This window comes from Ornithodoros turicata, chromosome 9 (assembly GCF_037126465.1).
Source record: "Ornithodoros turicata isolate Travis chromosome 9, ASM3712646v1, whole genome shotgun sequence".
Classification (NCBI taxonomy): Eukaryota; Metazoa; Arthropoda; class Arachnida; order Ixodida; family Argasidae; genus Ornithodoros; species Ornithodoros turicata.
The window spans coordinates 34786085-34810885 of record NC_088209.1 but is presented as its reverse complement, the minus strand read 5'-3'; the positions used below and the strand labels follow the sequence as shown (position 1 = coordinate 34810885).

The following is a 24801-nucleotide window of genomic DNA, read 5'->3' as shown; positions in this document are numbered from 1 at the left end:
TTAAAACGACCTCTTTGCTGTTGGTGATGCTGAGTTTATGTTGTGCAAATTGCAAAATTTAATCGATTAGAAGGTCCTTCCTGAATGTATTCTATCCTTTCTGTTATTTCTGGAAGAAATATGGATGTAACAGCCACGGGCTCGTCGTCAGAGAAGATGTTGATTGAGCCGTGCTCCGGCTAACCCTGTGCGCTCAAGCAGCACATTATACAGGCCCAATGTTGGCTGTATATCGGCAATATCGGGCCTACATCGGCCCAGTACTGCCAATATCTAGCCAATATTGGGCTGAGATGCTGTGCTGCTTGGGCGGAGTTGCACATACTCGCGTTCCGTGTTCGCGTTGCACGAGCAGACGGATTGCCGTGTCTATATAATGAGATCACAATAGCTGCCTATGTGTATTCCACAGAATGCAGTGTATATCATTTCTTTATTGGGTAGTGCAAACGGAGATGCTGTTATTAGTGAATTGAATCAAGCTACTATATGTCTACTATATATCATTACTATATTGTTTATATGCGTACTAAGAAACCGGAAGCTCTTGCAATCGGCACTCGAGTCGCTTATCATTGCTTGCATAACTTAACGTCCCGGGCTATCTCTGTTTCTCGAAAACCCTGTATTTCCGCCCGATTGATGAAAATGCGTGTGACCGAGTGTAGTCAGCTCACACGCACGTGCGAAGCATGTTATCTGTGAACGCCTTCTTATCACCCACTTAGTTAAACGCAGACCACTTTGTCGCCTAATGCAGCAACAGTGTACTGTATACCCTCTTTTTTTTTCTCACGTCTCTTATCTTATCGTACTTCCTGTATTACTTAAGTCTTTTACCTCTCCAGCAGGATCATATTTCTCCCAAAGAGAATCGAGCTTTTCAAAGGCCTCTCAAGCTCGCCTAGAATTAGAGTTCGCTAAGCGCTTTGTTGTGGAAGAAGAACATCTTACATAATTTATAGTATTTATTTGATATTACATTGTGCCATAGCTCTTGGCCGTTGTATGCTTTTATGTTCGTTTGGAATAAGTAAACAAGCCATATACTGTATTCAAGCTTCCAAAATCGCTTGGTAGGGGTCAGTATGACTCATCCAATACGACTAATGATGCACTACAATGATTTTCTACTTCATTATTACATCAGAGGCAGATGGGGATGAAGAAGATACGCGCACGGCAGTCAGAAAACAGCTTGTAAGCAGGGCGGCGTTTTTGCGATGGGTATCTCATCCGCGCGGGGTGCCATAGCGATGAGATTACCGCTAGTCAAGAAGAAGCGTTGTTGCCACGCGTATGTATAGGCAGCAGTACTCCTTAATGGAGAGTATTAATTGATAATTCTCATATTACGTTGCATGATGAATAACCTCACCTTTCACCAAAGCTCTATATACTAATTACTTGTATGGACAACACCATGGCAGGCAAACCAGTATAAGCTAACACCAAGCCCAGAAATTTTCCTGCTGCGCGGGGTCAATGTCAATGCCTTTCGTCAATGGGAGGGTTTGCTAATGAGCTATCTTGAAACGGAGCAGTGAACCTTAGTGGTCGGGGCTATTTTAAGGCCACTAATTAGATAGGTGTACCGCGTTTACCGAAAGACCGCGGTTGCTTTGTTAGTGCCCTCAACCGAAGAAAGGGACATCAATTACGGTGAAAGCGATATTTGGCAGCAAAATATGCGTGCCTTCCCATATTGCCGATTACCGGACTAGTCTTAAGTGAATGCTGATCGACGCACAAAGAAAAGCACAGTCTAGCCTCGAAATATCAAAAGCAGGGAGCGATGAAACACCCATTTATTACGTACGTTACAAGATTTCGCCCAGAGCCTGGGCTTCATCAGGTATGAATACAGGAGTCTGAGTAACACTTATATAAAGATTAGTGGGAAGGGGAAAAGCAACGAAGAGGGCTGTTAAGGGAGAACCAGAGGGACGGGGTGGATATATTTATTAGAACAAAGGAGGAAAAAAAGGGAGGAAACGTCAGCCAAACGGGACGTCGGCTTGCTATTCCGCAAAAAAGAAAAATAAATAAAAGAAGAATAAAATAAAGAAAAGTAAAGAATTAGTAAATAAAGGATGAAATAACAAGCGGTGAAAGAAGGATGAGATGGATTAAAGACAAAGATGGCTTTGAAAAAAAGATGAGGTTAATGCGTTGAGGGTGAGAGTGGGGCACTGAAGAATGAGAGGGACGCAGAGACAGGGATGAGAGGACTGCAGAGGGACAGATAACTATGGTGAAGATGTTTAATGATCGAAGTATACAAGCAACGAATGAACATTAGCACGGTATCCCTGCTCTCAAGCAACAGTGCGCGTGATCCCAGCTGATCGCTATCGTCTTCCTCAACAAGGGCAAAGGGATTAGGGTAACAAAAAGGTAGATCACCAAAGAATACTGATTAGTAATTCCTACTTCGAGAAAATAAATGTCAGGTTAACTGTGATATCGGAGTTAGAATTTAAAGTCTCAAAGCTTGTACAGCTTCCTTGCGTATAGTTGCGCCTTTACTTTTTTCCTCGAGGTTATGATGTGCCTTTTGATTCGGTTCGGTATTACGTAGGATAACTTTGCTGGTAATTGTATACTGTTAACGATATAGACGATAGAAAATCGATATATATCAAGGGCGGGATGTCAAGAACAGGATTAATCTAATGGCGATAATAATCACATCTTTTATGTCGCGAGACAGCAGCTATGGTCACTAGGACTGAGCATTGATTTTGCCCTTCTACGCTTTGCTCTGCTGGGCTTCTGGGTAACCTTCGGACACGTTCACCCATCAAGGCTGGTCAAGAGACTAACTTCAACTTTCGCTGTTCATTAGCGCGAAACACATGTGTATAGCCTTCTATATATGGTTATGGCGGCCTCCTATATGTAAAGGGTAAAAGTCATTGCCAAGGCTCACAAAAATGAAATCTAAAGTGCGGATTATGAGGTTAACGTCCCATGTATTACTATTGAGTTTTAGTTTGTTTATTTTTTCTAATTCTGTGTTAGCGCCGCGAAGCAACTGTGGCTATAAGCGGCGTACAGACGTAGACAGATGGAGAGAGGACAGCAGGAAAGAGTGGAATATAGGGGGGTTAGTATATGCTATCACCTTTGCGTACGTATAAGCGATAACGTGGTGGTTCTGCGTACTGCGCGAAGCCTTCTTTATACTTTGCGCATGCGCTGAACCACCAACGTACGCAAAGGTGATAGCGAACGATGCACTAAACCTCACTATTATCTCCCACTTTCATTAGCGTTTCCTTTCTATCTTTTAAGCAGCTTGTCTATTTCTCCTAAGATAAGAGTAGTATATGGGCATGCCGAGACTCAAACAATGAGAAACTCAGACATTGCCACCAGGGCAGCGACACCGTCTTCGCGTATATTTCCCCGCGCGGCGCGTGTGCGGAGGGTTGTCCGCGCGCTTACCCGCTCACATTTTTCAGCCTGGGCCGACTTCTTTCATCATTTTTCAATCTGTGTCGACTTCAATTGCAATTTTTTTCTCGCTACAACGGGTGTGCAGTAGGCAGTTTACATGCAAAGAATAGCCATACACAAAAGTACAAGTGAAAGTATATTTATTAAAGTCATTAGTGTCAGGAATTATGTTATGACTCTGCGTGATGGGGAAAAACCCAACCAGAAGCATGAAGCAGAAGAAACACAATACACGTAATAAATAATATACTTATTACAGGTATGATGCAATAGCATTGAAGGGGTATCGCAATTTTTTATTAGTGGTAATCACGCAAGTTTTCAGTTAAGCAGAAGAAGTAGCACATTTTAATCAAAGAAAATCTTTTTAATCAATACGATTACAATCAAAATTAAAAGTTTTATTATAAAAAGTCTAATGTGACCACCATAGTGGAGCTTTAATTAAAGTGACGATAGATGTAGTTAATTGTGGACAGCAGAGAACCTGGTAGACCATGGGACACGAATGACACGAACACAAGAGGAAATAAAATCTATAACACTACATTTAACCAAAGAAGATATTCTTAATCAAAACAACAGAGGAGGAGAATAATCTATCATTTTAACTATCATAAAATCATCCTCGTGACTTAATCTAGTCAAACCCCATAAAATTTCCATTCTAAGAGACACTACAAACCTTACTTTGTTTTATGAATCCAACACAGAAAATATATTAAAAAATGAACTTCACCGCATAGCATGCTCCTAGCCAACAACCAGCTCTAATAATATCTGCCCTGATTTGTTGAAGACGGGAGGCGTACGCCTGTTTCGTGACAGTTATGCACATTTTCGGGCACAATAGGGAAGATAAGTTGATCATTCCAACATTACACGATTAATCAATTTCTTATTAAGTAAACAGCATAGACATATGGAAATAACGAGAAACAAAACGATCAACAGCTAATAGAGAGCCAAAACAATGCACAATCCAACGTGTAAACAACAGACACATACAGGAAAATAATTGAAAAAGAATCTATCAAAACGAGAAACATGCACGGATGAATAGCAGAGAAACACTTTGAACAGCACACCATCCATACGTAAACAATAGACAGGAAAATAATGAGAAACACAATCAACAGCTAATAGAGAACCAAAACCCATCACATAAACAAGAGGTACACAAAGGATAAATAATTGAAGAACAATCTACCAAACGAGAAACATGCACGCACTTAACACTGAATAGCAGAGAAACACTCTCAACGGCACATCTACCAACGTGTAAACAACAGATACATGCAGGAAAATAATTGAGAAAGAGTCTATCAAAACGAGAAACATGCACGGATGAATAGCAGAGAAACACTTTGAACGGCACACCGTCCACACGTAAACAATAGACAGGAAAATAATGAGAAACACGATCAACAGCTAATAGAGAACCAAAACCCATCACATAAACAAGAGGTACACAAAGGATAAATAATTGAAGAACAATCTACCAAACGAGAAACATGCACGCACTTAACACTGAATAGCGAAGAAACACTCTAAGCGACACATCTACCAACGTGTAAACAACAGACACATGCAGGAAAATAATTGAAAAAGAATCTATCAAAACGAGAAACATGCACGGATGAATAACCGAGAAACACTCTAAACGGCACATCTAGCCAGCGTGTAAACAACAGACACATGCAGGAAAGTAATTGAAAAAGAATCTATCAAAACGAGAAACATGCACGGATGAATAGCAGAGGAACACTTTGAACAGCACACCATCCACACGTAAACAATAGCACACACGCGAGGAAATAATGAAAAACACGATCAACAGCTAATAGAGAACCAAAACCCATCACGTAAACAAGAGGTACACAAAGGATAAATAATACCTAAACAATATCATATCAAAACAAGAAACATGATGAATTTAATACAGCACGCACTTAATGCTGCATAACAGAGAAACGATCTAAACGGCGCATCTGCTAACGTGTAAACAACAGACAGGAAAATATTATTGAAACAAACTATCAATCAGTAATAAGTATATTCTTTATTACGTGTATTGTGTTTCTTCTGCTTCATGCTTCTGGTTGGGTTTTTCCCCTTCACGCAGAGTCATAACATAATTCCTGACACTAATGACTTTAATAAATATACTTTCACTTGTACTTTTGTGTATGGCTATCTTTGCATGTAAACTGCCTACTGCACACCTGCTGTAGTGGGAAAAAAATTGCAATTGAAGTCGACACAGATTAAAAAATTATGGAAGAAGTCGGCCCAGGCTGAAAAATGTGAGCGGGTAAGCGCGCACGCAGCCCTGCCCCCGCCGAAAAGCGCGTGGACAACCCTCCGCACACGCGCCGCGCGGGGAAAAATACGCGAACGACGGTGTCGCTGCCCTGGTGGCAATGTCTGAGTTTCTCATTGTTTGAGTCTCGGCGTGCCCATATACTACTGATAAGCTCCACATATCTTCCTTTACTTGGAAGCGATTGCGCCTATTCAGCTATACTTCTGAAAACAACATCTAACTTGAAATACTGCTGTTACTGTATACTGTTCGTATAGCAGCAAAACAAACAACCCACAGGCCCACTAGTGAGAGCAAAAGTTGTACTCTGACTCGGTGGAGCGTATCAAACGGTCGTCGAACCTTTAAAGGACCGACCCAGCAGACTCGCCACCTGCCCTCGTTGTCATCTGCACCCCCGCAGTAGAAGCCACATGCAATTGTTTGTTATACTGCTGCAGGGATGAACCCAACCCACTTTGTGGCATAGCACATGCGGCACGCATAACCATCTGCATGACCCGTAAACGGTTGCGTCGAAGGGGAATGACAGAGTGCAGTAAACCGGAGCAGGTTTTTTTGAATGTGCAGAGAACGAAGTATAGTATGAATCGTTTGGGGATATATTTATATAGCCAACGAATAGGACCACAACATATTCGGTGAATGACAACCTACGTCTGAGAGCAGCAGAATACGTCGGGCTGCCACGTTCAATTTCTCCCTTTTTCATTTCTCTTTCACTCTCTCTCTCTTCACATGCGTAGCTAATGAAAACCTTTAAACTGCGGAATCGAAGCGGAGACAAAATAAAAATATTTCACAAATAATGGAACGAATGTTGGCCGCTAACATTGGAATATCATACCATTGCGAATATTTTTAACCTCTTGGATTGCCTGAGGAGAAGCACTCTCAATTAAGATCTACACTCGTTAAAATCTAAGCCTGTGTTAAAATCAACATGCACCGTCCAAAACGTTCATTGTACCGCGTGGGCTATGAAGGGAATGATTTCCCCCTTTCTCCTGTATTGCTTTTTTTTTAATCTTTGTATAGTCTCATGTATGAACACAAGCCATTGCAGAAAGAGATAATAAGGAAGACAGGTCGCCGTCGGTAACAAAGAAGCTGCCGTTGAGGGAATTGCCGGTGATTGCGGTGGATTGCGAGAGACGAAAGGTCGAAGTGTCAGAATATTTTTGTCAGACTTCTTCCTTTGCAGAGTGCCGGCAAATCGCCTTTACGCATGTAATAGTATATTGCGGGCATGCGCTCTTGATGGCCATAGGAAGCAAACGTTCGACATGTTGAAACAAAACATTTTTCATTCGTATTTCATGCGATAATTTTGTACATTCGATTTTCGGAAAACCATTAGATTCTAAAATCATTAAAACCACAAAGTACAGAAAAACAATAGCCTTAGGGAAGACAATAGGGGAATGATAGCAAAATTGCAGATAACTTGGCAACGAAGAAAGTTCCTGATTGGTCGACAGGAGGAGGCGGGATGCGTTGCTGGCCTTCGCTTCGTCCGTAGGATTGTCTTAACTTCTTCGCCCTTTCTTCTTCTTTTTTTTTTTTTTCAGGAGTGAAAGTTGCCGCCTTGGCTTAGCAGACAGACCTCAGTTTTTTTTAAAGTATTGAACGTCATCCCCCCCCCTCTTCATTAGCCCCATAAATAAATTTTTGGTTGGCAGTCAGTGCGTGTGTTGTCTCGCGTTTGTCTTTTATGTTTGTCTTTTGTCTTTGTCTTTTTATAGACTTCTCCCTGTTTCCAAACAAATGACGTCATAGTGTTCGAGAGCGCCACCAATTTGGTAGAGTTGAACTACACTCGAAGCTAGGGGCGGGCAAGGTCGCGCCCGAAAGCCACGGTCTTAGGGGATTACGATGGTCCCTGAAAGGGACGCAACCTTCGGTCTTGCTTTTCTTTCAATAGGAAGCAGCGAACAAGTGCCCATTCGTGGAACCCAGCCCTCCCCTTTCGATTTGTTTCGGTGTCAGTCTGTCTACCAACGTCATGATGACGTTTCTCGGGTAGAGGTCTATTGCCTTCCCCTGCACTGTGGTTTTAACGATTTTAGAATGTATCACCAACGCGCCCGGATTTTAACCTTGTTCCCTTAGATTCATATTCTGAAAATTCTGACTATCGAAGAATATCCACAAGTCTAACAATATTCGTGAATTTCGTACTTTTGCCGTGTCCCTGTATTAAAAGACCGCCCTTATTCGGATTACAACTCGAGCTGGGCACAACTGCCGTGAGAAGATGCTCAGATCCCTGGAGCAGCTGTTTCGTTCTTTATGACTGCTAGTGTGCGTTCATATGGGATGCCGCGTCTCCTCATCCTTGGCTTCTTCGACACATCGTGATCGACAGGCACCGCCAGCAGCGTGTCCTTCAAGTTATGTATGTCTCTCAAAGCCGCTGCTGAGACACACATATCTAAGCATTGACCAGACACGAAGAAATTTGTCGAAGGAAACGCCTTACTGCATAATTACTTGGCTAACAGCTTCACTGCGTTCCCAGTACGTTCTAAAACTAGCTTACCCATCCTTACTTCGCAAGTAATTGTACAATAAATTAGTAGTCCTCGAGTTTTCTCATCCGCAGTGTTAGTTTACACGTGGAATTATCAGCCGGCCCCATATGCCGTTCGCTTGAAGTCTAATTAAGTGGTGAATCTTTCAGCGGCATGGCTAGACTGCCAAACAAGCGGTGCACTCAGTTAGTTGACTTAAATTAAGCTAGTCCCATCAAAGTTCATTTCAGGTGTTGTGCAATCGGACTCATTGCGAGGAACATTCAAACAATTTCGTCCAGTTCAGATCTATACGACCACGTCTTTCCGTTACATGTTTGTCGAACATGTTTTCGGCACAACTAGGCTAACAATGCTGGGTTATTTGGATGGCGATTCGTCCTTTCTTTTTCTATAGGGTATGACTTTTTCGGGTTGAATGTCTTTCCAGAATTCGGAGTGGGAAAACCGGGTGCTATTTTGAAATCTGAAATTCGGGGTGAAATCGGGTGCTATTGATACAATTGGGCGTTATCGAGTTGTTTTTTCTGTCCGCCCAGCAAACAGCCCGTAGTTTAAAGGGGCACATATTGGTCAAACATGCAGTCCTCGTGAATTAGTGTCACAAAACACGGCATATTGTAACAATATATGTGCTTCGCATCGTTGATTGTTGCACTAATATTTTCACCTGATGTGTGCACAGATTACTTCTAAATCGTGTACGTGATACGTGATTGGAATTCGAGGAGAAATCGGGTTTTACCCGAATTTGTCCGAAACTGATTCGGGAGGGAATAATCGCGCGGAATCGGATTTAACCCGAAAAAGTCAGACCCTACCTTGTGCTTAGGTACCTGCATGTTTGCCCACGGTACTATTATAACTGAGACGCACATCGTGAACTATAGAACCAGTTTACAGTAAATAAGCTTGATATGTTACTTTATTTTTCGTCTGTTATTCATCTTGATTAAATCATTGTTCGCCGTCGGTGGACGTCTCGCCTGCTTTTCCCCACCATTGAACAATACTTTTTTTTCTCTCCTCAAAATCCACTGTTGCACTGCTCTAGCGTTGAGAATACTTGTGCATCTTCCGCCTCCGTCTTGCTAGCTTTTCACTGTGCTTCTCATGTTGCTGATAAATTTCCGTCACACGCTGGAGATCGCCTCCGCACTGCAGCCTGCTGTCGTCAGCCTATGAAATCGAACAGGTTTCTTGTCTCTGCGAATGCAAGACTTGGGAAGCGCAGGAGGCAATCAATGTCGTCTGTAAAGCGCCACACTGAATACTTTTCGACACTCAGAAACCGTACTGCACCGAAGACCTCCATTATCCACTGTTGATGCCGGGAGAGTACGCAGTGAGGATCCCTTAAAAGTTTCAAGCAACGAACCGCCTCCAGCTCATTCCCAGTGTCTAGAGACTCGATTCCAGAGTTCTTTCGTTCGCTCGAGTCGTTTATGCAGTGGAACGGGTCCTCCATATCTTGCCTCCCGTCACGCCTTCGTCGCCGCCAGCACGCCATAATCAGACATTCGGAAACAACGCGACGCATGCCTTGTCTTCTGCAATACCCTTTCCACCTCTGGGGCCTGCTCAGGTGGCCCTCGAACAGGTCTTCAGAGTGAGCGAACAACCACCAAGCACACACCCAACTGTGTCCTGGAATCAACAAGTCCATAACATCGAGGGACCAGGACATTACCACAAGGTCGGCAAAGACACCCCCCTCACTCCCCCCAGCAGCCTCGGTGGTGGTGGTGGTGGTGAAAGGGTTCGCCGTTGTCGGCCTCACAAAGGTCGGCACAGTTCCCTTAGAAGTCGGCCCAGGACGCACATTCCCCAAGGGCGTTAGTCGTGTCGTTGCCCCAGCAGCCTCATTGCCTCCCTCGACATATCATTAGCGAATGATCACTGCCGTAGAACTTGGATTCAACTCGGCGAAATTCTCCGGACTAACCATCGCCCAATCTTCGTCCTTGTCTAAAACACAGACAAGTCCACAGACAAAATGGCGTAGCTGATGGAAGAACAAGCCTGAGCGTGGTCGACCAAAGGATGAATTACACAGAAGGCTCTGCGTCGTCCGTCCATTTCTTATGGAGAAAAGTCCACATTGCTTAATATGCAGCAAGAAGAGTTCCCCCGTGGGCCGCGTCCCGAGGAGTCGACAGCTCCCATCATCATTGGCGCTCCTGGGTGATCTTCAATAAATGATCACTACCAGTGAAATGAAGCCGCACTTTCTGTAAGAGTAGACTTTGCCAATGAACGTGCCATACCTAGCAGCTCCACCCTCCCTATTCCTAGTGGTACTGGTACAGTGTACTTTCATTGCGGACCAGAGGACTGGAAAATGCTTGAGCACATCACGTTTCAGAAACATATGATCAGACTGGCTTTGCACTGGGATTTCAGTGGCGAGTCACTCACCCTGACGGGAGGACATCACGCCACGTGACCTTCTGACGCCACTCGCTCAAACTTCGCCTGCCTGCGCACTGCTGAGGAGACCCAAGAAGGCCGTAGCTCCTGTCCAGTGCTGGTATGGGGATGTTAGAGCACTTACAAAGAGCACTTACTTACTTAGCCAAAGAGCTTCGGCTACTTTTTTCCCCTGTATGACCAGAAAGTGTGTTTGCATAGCAGCGTACTTCGGGCCCTCGTAGCTCATGCTGGCTTCTACTTAGCTTCATTAGGTTGGCGGTGGTACGATGTACTGCTGAATAATGCCATTAATGTTTGACACGTGTGAGCGTAACGTCGTCTGCTTCCTTCTCCTCCGTCCACGTGTTATCTTCGCGATTAGACTTCACCTCGTAGGCCTATGATGATTCTTCTCTAGTGAAGCCCCGCTCCCTTAAAAAAAAAAAAAGAAGTCCCGCTTCTCTTGAAAGTAGCACTTATTCGAAGCCTTATAACGAAAACACCCTAAGTCTAAACCCTTCGTTTTGAAATGGGCTCACGGACAGCCAACATTCAACAGAAGCCAAATAGACGCCGGCGTTGGAAGAGGATCATTCTTAAGAAGGTTGCTCTGGAAACCAAGACAAAGCGGATTATTAAGGCCCTCGAGCTCTGTGCCGTTTATTGTTCGTACAGACGAGCATTATATGCCTCTAATGTAAACAGCACGAGACTATCCTATTATTTCGACGTCTATGGTTGCCTAAATTTTCACGTTCCCTGTAAAATTCATTTTGTCTTCTTTGTCCATAAACGGTACAACAATAACAACGAGTAATAAATGATTAGACTAGGAAAAATCTTTCCAGGAGCAGTACTGCAAGCAATACTGCCCTGTGACCGTTCGGCCGTATTCCAAGACAAACAAACAAGTTTAACAAAGACAAACGAAGCTAACAAATGTGCTCTCACCATGAGAAGAAAAGCACGCTACCTTTTGCCCCGCCTCCACTGCTTACGCGGATTTGAAGGGAGACCAGAGCACGACTAGGAATGAATAAGTGCCGATGAATGAGGAAATTTGTCACCTAATTTGTAGCTCACTCTCTCCGGGCTCACTGGTCAGTATGTGATATGAAACTATGAGGTGAAACTATGAGTCCGCACCTAAAGCGGGAACCGCATACGGAGTCTTCTTAATTGACGGAACCGCTGAGAGGAGATTGTATCGTTCCATTCTTCGACGACTAGTGGCGCCCCTAGCTTGCCGCCAATGGAACACTGACATTCTCTCCACATCTATAGCACATCCTTCTCGATTGCCCGCACTATACCAACCTTTCAGAATTACACTTTCAGCGTCCAAATTGCATGGTACATATGGTCGAACCCAGCCCACCAACGCTCTGTCCTAAGAGCACTGCTAAACCTTTTGGACACCGTAGTGACCTTTAAATGGGAACCTCTTATTTCGGAGAGGAACAAAAGAGGTCGCTTCACGTGCAATAGGGGAGAGAGGGAAACTGGGGAGCTGCGCGCACAGTTGACCTACTTGCAGAGCGTATTTATTTGCAAGGTCGAACGAAAAGTCGCTGAACCCTCGGCGTGTTTCCGTCGAGAAAAACGCCGCATGCGGTTCCCGCTTAACCCTATACAGTCAACGCATATGAATCCACACATGGCCAGATAATGTCGTTGCGTAAGGCATAAAAGTGACAATGTGAAACGAATACAGCAAATACGTATAGATATGACTAATGTCTCCTAGAAAGTATAGGGATCAAAACAGTGCTTAAAGTAGCAACAGCTAGTACAAATAAATGAAGTGATGACGACATACGGGAATTTACTACACAAATGGTAAGATGAAATGTGGAAGACATTCTTCTTTCATCGTATCTTCTTTCTCCACAAATGGCTCAAAAGAAAACTAGAAGGTACCTTAGAAGCCACGGGGTCTTAGCTCCATACTAAGAATGCGGAAAGTTTAGTCAAGTTATGGAACACGATATGAGAGGGAACGGCAAAACATGTTTTTTTTTATGTACTCGAGATGACTGTCAACGGCAGACACTGAAGGATTAGCGTTAATAATTAACGAACAGCCACGGTTGACGTTGCGGTTCGGTGCACTGACTTGTAAAACGTGAATTTAACGAGCTGCTGCATTTCGGAGAAGAAAAAATTCCATTCAAGTTGCGTCGACGAGTCATTATTTGTTTAATTTCACCGATTTTGTTACTTATGGCCTTGCTACTAGTTGTGTCGTTAAGGTGCGCACTTACTACGTTCCTCACTGTAAGGTGAGTCCTTGCAGAAGTGAAAATGAGAATCAGCGGCGTTTGGAGGTCACGAACATATAACAGGAGTGGAGGCTCCAGTACGCTGTTCATTTAGTTAGTTAGTCAATAAATTAGTAAAATAAAGTGAACTTTGGAGCTTTCAGCAACCCACCCACCCACCCACCAACAACACAATACCCTGCAACCCACCTGCACAACACAAAAGGAAAGGAGGCTGTTTTCGAAGCTTGAGATGCAACAAATACGGTGCACATTTTATAGTAGCGTGAAAGTCTTGGAGTGTTCCTATCCGCACTGTTTCTTTTTTTTTTTCCGGCCCAGTATTATTTTGTGCTCAGCTTCTTTTTTGCTCATGATAATTTCCCTTCTCCACTACCTTAGCCGCAAGCGTTCCTGATTAATTATTCCTATTAATTACTTAATTATTAAGTCACGGTTTCTATCCTTTTCAGAAACACTCCGGAACTTGTGCATGTGTGGAAGTCTTCATATGAGGTTAAGAGGGCTCAGCTTTCGTGCGTTTCAGCTCAAGAGTCCGGCCTGTCATCTTTGGAGGTCGCATTTGATGGAATACGTTTTTTCGAAAATCATCGTGTCCACCCTTGCAAGCTGGTGGTTCTGGTTTCTTACTCAATTACATTAGAAAGCCGAATCATGTCCTGAAAACAGCATTTGCATATCGCCCTTGTTCGCTTAGATACGCACCCGACTGAACAGATTATAAATTCCACGACCCTGTGTAGTGGTTAAATCCACTTACACTTGAGTGAGCTCCTCCACAACTTTTCGGTTGCTCGTCGGCTATCACCTTCTGTCCAGCGTAGTCAAGGCCCCATCCATTTATGTTTAACTATGCAAGAATTATTTAAATTGGCTGCAAAATGTAAACAGCGACATTTCAAATTTCGTGGAAGAGAAAAACGTTATTCCGGAGAATTTTCTCAGTTCTATTGGCTTGTTGTAACTTGAATGGGCCGCCCATCAAATTTTACGCGAAACGAATGGTAAGTGCAAGTCGGACAACTTCGGAATACTGATGTACTGAATACTGACGTAAAGGGAGAACTTGGAAAGTGAGAGTATGAAAAAAAAAAGAAGAAAGAATGCCGACAATGTAGGGCCCCTTTTTTAAAACGTAAACGTGGTTTATTGTGCAGAAGGAGCCGAACCGCCCTGAAATGAGCCCTGAATGTTGAAGTGGGCAAAATTGGGTTTTATTGCAGGCGACTTCTTCCTCTGCGTCGCTTCGCACCACGGGTTGAGCTGCCTTGAGTCTTGAAAGTTATTTGGGATGAGAATCCATTATACGATCCAGAATCAATAATAGTGGACACTTTTGTTGTTTGCAGCACTCGGTGGTACGACACGTTTGATACAAACTTTATTCTTTAGTTAATCATTAACAGAACTAAATCACCTTCATGTGTGTGGAATCGCTTAATGATTTCAATTGAACGTCGTACAGCGTTGTTTTCGACCATTCGTGGTCGTGGCCTTCTGAGATGAGGGAAAGTATTTGACACATCACATCACCAATTAACAAATTAACAAGTTCGGACGGTGCACTGGAGCTTCACCCCCCCCCCCCTCCATTTTCGTCTTCCAAACTCTAGGTGGTTCCTGCAATAGTCGCCGGTACAATACGCGTATGCCTTTCATTTTTGATATAGCTGACCAGTAAATTCCACTAGGTCCCACTCCATGCGCTGGGCCTCCAAAACTTGGCATAACTGCTGTTTCTATAACTTCCCACTCAAGTATACACGTCTGCGCCACAGGAAGTAGTTCGATGCTCTCCACGTATTGATGTCATTATGGAGCATTGCACCTCGCGCACTAAGTCCTCGACGGGAAGTGTTAGGGCGCACTACATGCGGGACACGTCGCTGCCAGTTATAAAAGACGTCGACGATCGGCAGTCTAAAGCAGGAAATTATTCACATTCGCCTACGCGATGCATCCAGCAGGATCAGTTCAGAAGGGAATCTGCACGTGCGCTGGAGGTGCCATTAATTTCTGGCACGTCACTTCCAGCGCTGCTGAACTCGTTATGAGAGAGTGCGATTGATGTCGCGTAAGCCGTGAAGTTCTATGCGACCGCAAGCTGGAAGATATAGTGAACGAGAGGCGAAGTTAGAGATGTGTAACGTCGACAGAGTTGAACAACCTATACCCACTCTCTCATGCACACGATGCAAAAGAAAGGGAAACGTGAAATGTCTAAAAGACGAAAATTTCCAAAGTGTGATACTAAGCGAGCATATATACTGCGACTACACGAGACGACTATGAAACGCGGGTTGCGTAAGCCTTTGCTACTACATGAGCTATCCGTGCATGTTTCTGTGCGTCCGTTTGTACACGGTAAAACTCAAATGCTTGGTAGAGGAAAGCACAAAGCCAGTTGCTTACTATTATCACCAATTCTAACTATTTATCTATATCTTTATCATAAAATACGAATGGGAGGTGCTGGGACCGAATCCCACCGCCGACTGTGATGTCTGGTGCTTTTTCTGGGGTTTCTCGTAGACTTTTCAGACATATGTCGACACAGTGCTCCACGAAGCCGGCCCACGACGCATGCTAAACCCCACTGCTCTCTACTCCTTTCCACTACCCTTTCTCCACCTGTCCACGTTTACGGACAACTGACATTCGTAGTTGCTTCGCAGTTCTAAAAGCAGTTACTGTCAGGTATGGGTGCAGATGGCATCCACCACGTGCGCAATAGCCCCAGACGTTTCCACTCCGATAACCCAACATCCGTCTTCCTCTGCAGCGGAAAGAATCTCATTCTTCTGTTTTGATTATCAGAAGCGTGCAAGATTAGCCCAATAACACCAGCTGAGCCCGGACGTTTCTGCACATTCACATGGTTCCGATCAGTCAGCTATACATACTCAGAAGTTCTCACGCGTATGCATTATTTTTTCATTCCCTGGAAGGTATCTTGCCACACCTGTTATCGATCACAGTGCAAGCTTGGTTGTCAGGCAGTTTCCTCCCTAACAATTTTATCTTGTCCGTATTTGTTCAATCAATCTTGAGCTTCTTCCGCATCTTCCCCAGTGTGTGTGCGTGCACGAAGCCCAATCCGTATGCCCCCGACGGTTCGTTTTGATATTATCTTATCACGTGTGTGTGTGTGATGTTCCGAGACCTTGAACTTGACTGGGACTGGAAATACCCCGCATGTTTCGCCGGGGAGTTTCCGTGCTTCGGCCTATTCTAGTCTGCCCGCGAGAACTTTTTTTCCCTTTTACTTCGTATGAAGCGTACATGCAATGGTAGCAGGCGTCGGTGACTCCGTCGGAACAATGTGAATTTCTGGAAACGGCTGTTTTCACTGCAAACTGTTTTTTTTTAGCAAAGTAAGGGAATGAAAAAAGGAGTTTTACTTGCGACTCCCACTGACCCGTTGGGCAAAAAGTCTGTAATCGTCATCATCATCATCTTCTTCTCCTCACACCCCTATAGGCATGTGCGAATATTCGACTTTATCGAATACCGAAGCAAATGATTTTATATTCACGATTCGATATCCGAATGGAATACAGAATGCCGTAATCGAATTTCGAATCGAATCGACGTTTCTTTCAAATCGAATTCTAGGAATTCGATTCGAATCGAATAATTCGAATATTCGAATTATTCGAACGGTTTCGAAGCTGCACACGTCACGCCGAAAAGGGGACAAGAGAGGGCACAAAGGCAAAGTGAGGTCTACGTCATCATTGGATCCGTATAAATATATTATATACCAGTACCATAAATTAATACCATAAATTATATACCATAAATATATATGCCAGTGATATGGCCGAGCGGGTTAAGGCGTCCCCCACTCGTTGGTGGTAGCCAAGGTCGTGCTGAAGACTGGGAGGTGCTGGGTTCGAACACTACCACCGGCTGTGCTGTCTGATGTTTTCCCTGGGTTTTCCGAAGACTTTCCAGACGAATGTCGGCACAGTTCCCCCTGAAGTCTGCCCATGACGCATACTAATCCCCTGTTTCCCCATTTCTTCCTGCTGTCCACATATCTGTACGCCGCTCATAGCTACAGTTGCTTCGCGGCGCTAACACGTAATAAAAAAAAGACAGTGATATCCGTACATGTGCTGCATGTGTGCCCTGTCCGGCTACACGACTATTCGATTCGATTCGATTTTATAAATATTCGCTTTGTATTTCCTTTGTTCATGTACCTATTCCCTTAGGTTTTAAAATAATTATTCGCCCATTCCTATTCCTTCCTGCGGTACCGCAACTACACAACGCGTACAAATGTACTGAATGAATATTGTGCTATGTCATTTTCTTTCTTTTCAAATCAATCAATCAATATCGCTTTTCTTTTTATTTTCTTGATCACCACCACCACTGTCGTCGTCATCGCCAGAAAAGGTGAGTGAATAAATGGGTTTATTGTGCCCAAGAACAGCTGCAGATGAATAAAAAGAGAATTTTAGGGGCAGCGACGAAATCTCGTCGATATAGCACACCGAAGATGACGCTCGTTTCGCGAAATATCTGACTCATGACATAGTTGATGCGAGTGAACGCTTCGAGGAATTCATCTCAGCAGTAATCCATGCGCGATGTCTTATCCCCACATGTTCCGTCTGCTGAACGAGTGCTTTTCCTATCGCGCTTTCCCTATAGGGATGCTAAGATATGGTTGCGGCACACCCCATGACGCAATATATTATGCCTGCTTGACAGTCTCCTCTAATGAGGGCTTGCAGCACTAAGCTAGCGTCTAACGAGAAGCACGCTTTCTTTTCATTGATGACGTGCTTCTTGTCTGACGCACTGAGTTTAGCAATGTTATGCTAACCCAATAAGGTACAAAAATACGGCAACCGAATAGTGTTTTAGTGAAATTTGGTACCCCACCCTATGACGACACTTCATTCTCTTAAGTAACCCAGGGAAAAGGTTACTTAAGTCAAGAGTCAAGACTAAAGATCTCTAACTACGAACGAATGAGGGAGAACGGAGCACCAATAAATCCATTTAATTACGGTCTTTGCTGCAGAGTCTGCGCGTCATCGGATGAAAAATCACTGTTACGACATCGGGTACATGTAGAGCGACATCGTGGGCGGTGGGAGCACATTTCTGTGAACAGAAGCAAAAATAAGCAGCACAGAATGATCATGATCACAAAGAAGAAAACACCAAGGTGTAGGATATGTGAGATGTACGATAGCATTGTACTGTGCATCTTGGTGTTTTTCAGAGAACACCTTTTACAAGACAGTTTAGTAAGATGTACGATATGTAAGATAGCGTTCGTCTATATACATCTCAGTGTTTTACAGAAAACACTTTCAGCTAAAAAAAAAAGGAAACATAAATATGTGCTATATGTAAGACCAGACGGTTGATAATACATCGTAGGGTCTTCTTCTTTGTGATTGTTGTCACTCTGTGGTGCTTATTTTTGCTTCTGTTCAGAGAAATTTTCTTCCTCCTCTCATAATGGCGTTCTATATGTTTCTGGTGTAGTAACGGTGATTCTTCACCTAATTGAGTGCAGGCTCTGCACGAATGAATAACCTCGTTTTTTTTCCTTACAAACAAATAAACCAATTAGAAAAACGAAAACTCGTAATTAAATGTTTTATTTTTGCTTCGGTCTTCATTTATTTCAAGTTAAGCTTCATGTACCACAACATTGGTACGTCATTAGTACAGCAGGGTTTTCCGCTTTTTATTTATTTTTATTTTTATTTCAACATACTACAAGCACACCCATCGGGGCTCCGTTGTAAGGGTGGGTTGTAACACTGAAGAGGAACGGTCTCAGAAGTGAAGTGTTACACTACATAGAGAAGCATGCACTGATTAAGGCAAATGTCCATGAATCCGTACTAAAACGTATATACGTACTAAATGCGTACGGGTATACGTACTAAAACTCACTATTGGCCGTTTCCTATGCGGCATACACTTACATTACTTCATACATACACTTCATACAAGTCGACATGAATGTTGAATAACCTTGACATGCTTCGAAAAGCCGTGACGGATAGACCTTGATCCGCGGAGTATAACTACCGGAGAAACGTTCGTAGAAACGTTGATACCCAAAACATAAAATTATAGACTCTCGCACAGGTCTCTGGGTTCTGAACTCGCAATCGCTTTTCAGCACGTGTCTTGACCTGCTTGTTATTCAAAATAATTCATGGTCTGAAGAGTTTTGAAGCAGACGAGATGTGAAGTGAATGGTAGAAAAAAGAAAGTATAAGGTCGTGGTTCCATCAAAGTGATGCCGGCTTATGGGGAAACAGGCAAGCGGGAATAATAAGCAATATTCCGATATCCGTTTTCAGTACTAGTAAAAGAAGGGCACGTGCTCCAAGTTCTTCGTCGTTTCTCCGGAAAAGGAACATCCAGTGTGCGGTTCTTTCAACGGCTGATGAGAATGGTCTGGATATCCCTTGTAGAAACCATGTGCAGAAGAAATATCGCTTTTTCTATCACCTGACACTTTACGTCGCCCCTTTTCATGCATTACTAAAAGTTTGGAACGTCCTCCGGCGCAGTCAGAAGATATTCCGTGGCAGACGACAGGCAAAGGGGGAGACTGTGTCTTCTGCTAAGTGCGCACACTCTCAGAAAAAAAAAAAAAAAAAAGGGTGAAGCAGTTACACCTTTTAGGATGTAATAGTTGTCGCATATGTTGTGCCCAAAAGGTTGCAAAGTTCTACCTGCTGCCTTCGAATGATATAGGGTTACCGCTTCTGATTCAGTGAGCGAGGGGGGCTTACGCCTTTTTGTCGCAATTTGAATATATGATAATTTATTTTACCACCCTCTTACGCCCTTTATCAGACGCTGTGTTGACCTAGGTGGTAACCATGAAAGTTGCCACCTTTTCGCCCCCTTTTTTCTTAGAGTGCAGTACGCCACTCCCGATATTATGGTATACGAATGCTCAGAATAACACGTGACGGAACTTCCGCCCCGTACGAAGCTTCTTGCTTTTTTCTTCCGCTAGAATATTCCGTGGGTATGTCACTCATGTGAATACAGCGGATAGATAATCAATCGTGCATTCTTAACTTCCCCAACTGCGCGCATTCTCCATATGCGGGTTCACAATCCCTGCCTCCTTCTTTGTCTTCTCCTTTTCATTTCTTCTTTTCCTTTTCTTCTTTTTCTTTTCCTCTTTTTCTTTGCCCCATTTACCTTCTTTTTTTTAATAGCAAGCCGACCTCCGTTTGGCTGACCTTTCCTTTCTTTTTTCGTAATAAACATATTCCCCCCGCTCCCTCCATATCCCTGTAGGTTTCTCCGACGTTCAAGTCGACTAACCACCATGCATAAGGTTTCCCTCTCCTCTGCTCATAACTCTCCCATCTTCTGCAAACTCGTGTCATGCTGACGGAAGCCTTCCATCTTATAACCGCTTATGCGGACGGTTTATATCCCCACGATAAACACCGGTAATGAATTACGTAATTAAGGTTGCACGGTGGCGGATTGTTTTCAATACGCTCCTCGTTGGTGGAGGCAACGCAGGGTCCATTCGCATGTACGTACTGCTCGCGACACGGTTGGCTGAAATCGGCGATCAGTGTGTGCCCTCATTTCGCTCTTCGTTGGTTGCCCCTCGAAATGCTGTGTCAATATTGTATACGTGCAGTTTTCACCGCCTCCGGTTTGGCGCCAAAACGACATCTGGTTTCACGGCAAACACGCTCTGTACCAACCACTGTGCCGATTGATGCAGTTGTCGCTTCTGATTTGAGGAGAGAGAGGGTCGTATCCTCCCGCCTCCCACTTTCAACAAATCAGGAAAGCGAAATATGTAATTCTGCATGGCGGCTGGTTCCGAGCGTCCTTAGTCGCGGAAGGACCGGAAGTCTTCGTGGCACCGGAAGTTGTGGCGGGGGCGTGTTTATGTTTACCCGAGAATGTAATGTATTCGCATGTTTCACTGGTCACTTGAGATCAACTCATCACCTCATCCCATTGTCATTCATGTAGTAGTAGTAGTAGTAGTAGTAGTAGTAGTTGTTGTTGTTGTTGAGATCAACTCGCTCATTGACGGAGCTCTTCTTTCTTGTTGTGTCGAGAAAGCTCGGATTCCGTTTTTCGAAAAACAGCTCCTTTTTTTTTTCTTTTTTTCTTTCGGGTATCCCTTCACCTGTACTTGTATGGACGAAAATAAATCTGAATCTGAATCTGAATCTGCCGGAACTCTGTCGCCACTTTCAGACCTTGCGAGACCGAGCATCAACGAGCGTTGGGCCGACCCGCTGAGTTTGCCAAGTGTGGGCGGCGACTTCCGTCAGGCTTCTAGCCGAATTTTGATCGAGGTTCGTGCCGAAATTTGTTGCTGTGTAGCGGACTCGTGCGCTCGGTTCAGGTCGACCATTCGAATTCGCCATACGAGAGAAAACATAGACCATCAGGTATGTCCTGCGTACCACCGCAGCGCAGAGCACATGTGTTTCTAAGGAAACACCACACAGACTACCATTACGGAATACGTCGAAAGGTAGAAAACCCAGCGAACTCTTGAGGAAATGTTAAGGGAATAGCCCCAAAACGAATATTTGGAGCAGAGATTATTGTTCCTCTTGGCGGTCAGAAGAACAATGTGTGTTCGAAATATCGCTCCAGAGTCTTGATGCTCTCTCATTAACATAAAGAAATGTGATATTTTATGTTTCGTTGGTGCTCCAGGGCTTTCTGATAGCTCGAGCAACACCAAAGGACCGACGTTTGTCGTTTCTTTAACAGGGTACCAGGTATGGTGGCCACCGTCGTCCACCAGAAATGTCGAAGTACCCCGAGACTTTCCGCCGAAGACACCGTTCTTTAGGCCTTATGCGGTCGTCTTTCCAAGTACCTCGCCGTCGGACACATCGGGCAAGACGAATCATGCAGGGACCTCCAGGCCAAACATCACCTACAACATCGTATCTGTGAAAAGCCGGGGAGAGCTCACCCTTCAGGAGGACTTCGAGGACCTGTTCTTGCTGGATCCAGAAACGCAAACTCTGATGCTGAACCGTTCGTTGCAGGACCACAGTGAGTAACCTACGTGTAACATATTATACGCCCAAATACATATTATTATATTAGCGTATAAGATACGATCTCGACGTAGAATTACGTCTTTCTCACCGTTTTGCGTGGGTGACACTTCTGAAATTTCATTTAACATTTTGGCGTTATGGAGCACCCCAGAGAATAGAGGCAGAAAATCAGCAAAGTAACCTTTGACGTCCACGATTCCTCCACAAATTTCATCCCAACGTAATCAGATACGCTCAGTCACCAAGCGGTCACCAAGCACGCCGCCTGCGAGAGGTTCTTCAGCTGTTTCGGAACTGTCAACTAGTGCTGCAACTTATCAGTCAAAGTGACCACTAGAGGAGAGCGCGGATAGGACTGACAGTGTAAGCATCCGCGCGGTATCCTCTCGCGTAAGATCCGAAGCTGCGTCCGCGCGGATATTGAGTATATTCGCACGTCCGCGGTTACAGCATTTGTAGGAGAAAAAATCTACACGACGAAACTGTTATGCTACAAACGTTTTTACATTTCAGCGTACAAACTTTCTCAGGAACTTTATGACATCCACAGGTGTCCAATAATAGCATTTAAAGGAACAGTCAATTAAAAGAACAGCAATGCAAAGGATGGCGCACTTCGAAACCATTATGGCTCGCCCTAATGGACGTCGGCAAAGACACTAATGCCAATTTGCGGATAAGATGCGGACATCCGGTCGTACCGCAGAGACGTACAGTTTCAGCCGCATTTTATCCGCGCGGATTTAAAAAAAAACTATATTCCTATCCGCAAACCAGGATGCCGTGCGGATATCCTCGCGGATCCGCTGATATCCGCCCAAAACCTCGCTGACCTCTCCAATATGAGGACCAACGAGGACCTCCTGAGAACCCTTCCAAACTTTTAGAGAGGAGGTCCGGTTCTCTCTCTGACGAGTACTACACAGGGTCGTGATCAAGGCCTATATTTAAGTTTACGGTACTTATTTTGCTTCCGTATGCATAGCGTGCGACACGAAGGCGTGCATTTACCAAAGTAAAATCAATAAACTTTCCTCTGAGTGGCACCCTTGTCTCCTTGGAACTAGAGCTTGTAATTGGTGCAACGTGACACTCCATTTATCACCGGAGTGTTTGGAAGCATGTCAGAATAATGCGAAAGACTGTCAAGCTGAGCCTGTTGACGTTGCAGAATTTTCTGTCGCTGCTGGCTCTGCGCCACGCTGCAGTTTTCGCTATACGCCAACGCCGACAGTGATTGTTACAAATAGGACGTGTCCTCTCTCTCTCTCTTCTCCTTTTTCTTGTACTTTTTAAAATACGAAACTGACGAGATCTTGTTTGCAGCATTTGAGAAGTTTCCTTCGCAGCAAGTACAGATTTCGTAATCAGCCTTTCGGTCTTAAAGTCGATTGCGATAGCTGCACATCGCGCTGCTCTCATAAACTCGGCGTTGAATAGCAATGCTGAATTCTTATTATACGGACAAAAGGCTGGACTAATCAAGCTTTCATTCGGAAAAAGCTAAATGAGCTTTCAGCGTTCATTGAAAATGTTAAGCTGCGATGTAAAGGTAAAGAATGCGGGCCAAAGACACGAAGACATAAGGATAGCAGGCTTAATCCATCATTATGGAACCCAATGAGGCAGAGAGGATTACGGGCACAAGAGAGCTACTGACCTGACTGCTCTCCTTTGGAAGTGCCTTGTTATCCGAATGGATCAAGGACCTTGACATTAGTGTTACGGTGAAGTAACAGGGAAGCCAGTAGATCATATTATATAGTAGCATGTAGTATAGCGCTCGGTGTGTTTTTTGTCTTCTCCTTCGTGGTAAAGTGCTTGGTGCTTTTAGATGCGATAAGACCATACTGATAGAAATGTCATTCTTAGCTGCGCTAGTTAAATTCTGGATCACGAGTGTGAGCAGGGTGAAAAGATATATAGGTAAAAATTATCTTCCTTTTAGTTGGTACTTGTCGTGGTCATAGTCATGAGTCGTGATTGAAAAAAAAGAAAAGAAAAGAAGGAGTTAGAGAGAAGATAGAGGGTGAAATGCTTGGGGTTTTTCGAGTCCATTATTATATTTTCAGTGTACTTACTATTACCTTGACTTATACGTAGCATCGAATATTTGTGCTGTCGTCGTCATAAAAATCTCACATCCTACCCATCGTGGTAACATCCCACTACATTATCATCACTTATATGTTGTTGTTGTTGTCATAAAAATTACCATCAAAATAAAGTTTCTCGTTTATTTTCGTGCTACCCAGGCCTTGGTATAATGTGTCTGTTGACTTCGACAGGCGTTACTGAGTTCATCGTGACCCTGGAGGGCAGTATTGGAGGGGAAAATGCGAAGTCTTGGTCTCTGCTCGTGCGCGTAGGAAGCAGGAACTGCCAAACGAATCCCCGGAAGGCGTGCTTTCTTCAGAGGCACTACGAAATAACCATACCCGACACGATACCGGCCAACACTACGCTGGAAACGCTACGGCCCGTGCTCAGTGACGTACTTTGTCCGGGCCTCCAGCTTCGTTACGGCGTCCAACAAGGTATCAATGTCATTATGCATGCGTGTTTTCATTTTTCACAATGAGGAGACCAGAGACAGGGGGGAAAAATAACGGGCGACCAATCTCCCGTCTCGGGTCTCCTCATTATGAACCAGCTAGTCTGCGCCCTTTCGCTGTTATCGGTATTCGCTTTTACCTAACAGGCAAGCGATCAATTTCATA

The 24801-nt window shown here is 44.1% G+C and overlaps 1 protein-coding gene across 4 annotated transcripts in view; it reads left to right on the top strand.

Annotated features, from left to right (window-relative positions):
• Positions 1 to 24801, top strand: part of LOC135368734 (proto-oncogene tyrosine-protein kinase receptor Ret-like) — a 103982-nt gene that overhangs the window by 57788 nt on the left and 21393 nt on the right. For all 4 annotated transcript variants that reach the window (XM_064602215.1, XM_064602214.1, XM_064602213.1 and 1 more), the window contains 2 exons: positions 21783 to 22073; positions 24370 to 24618. In XM_064602215.1, the coding sequence (XP_064458285.1) occupies positions 21783 to 22073; positions 24370 to 24618 (540 nt within the window). The remainder of the gene's footprint in view (positions 1 to 21782; positions 22074 to 24369; positions 24619 to 24801) is intronic.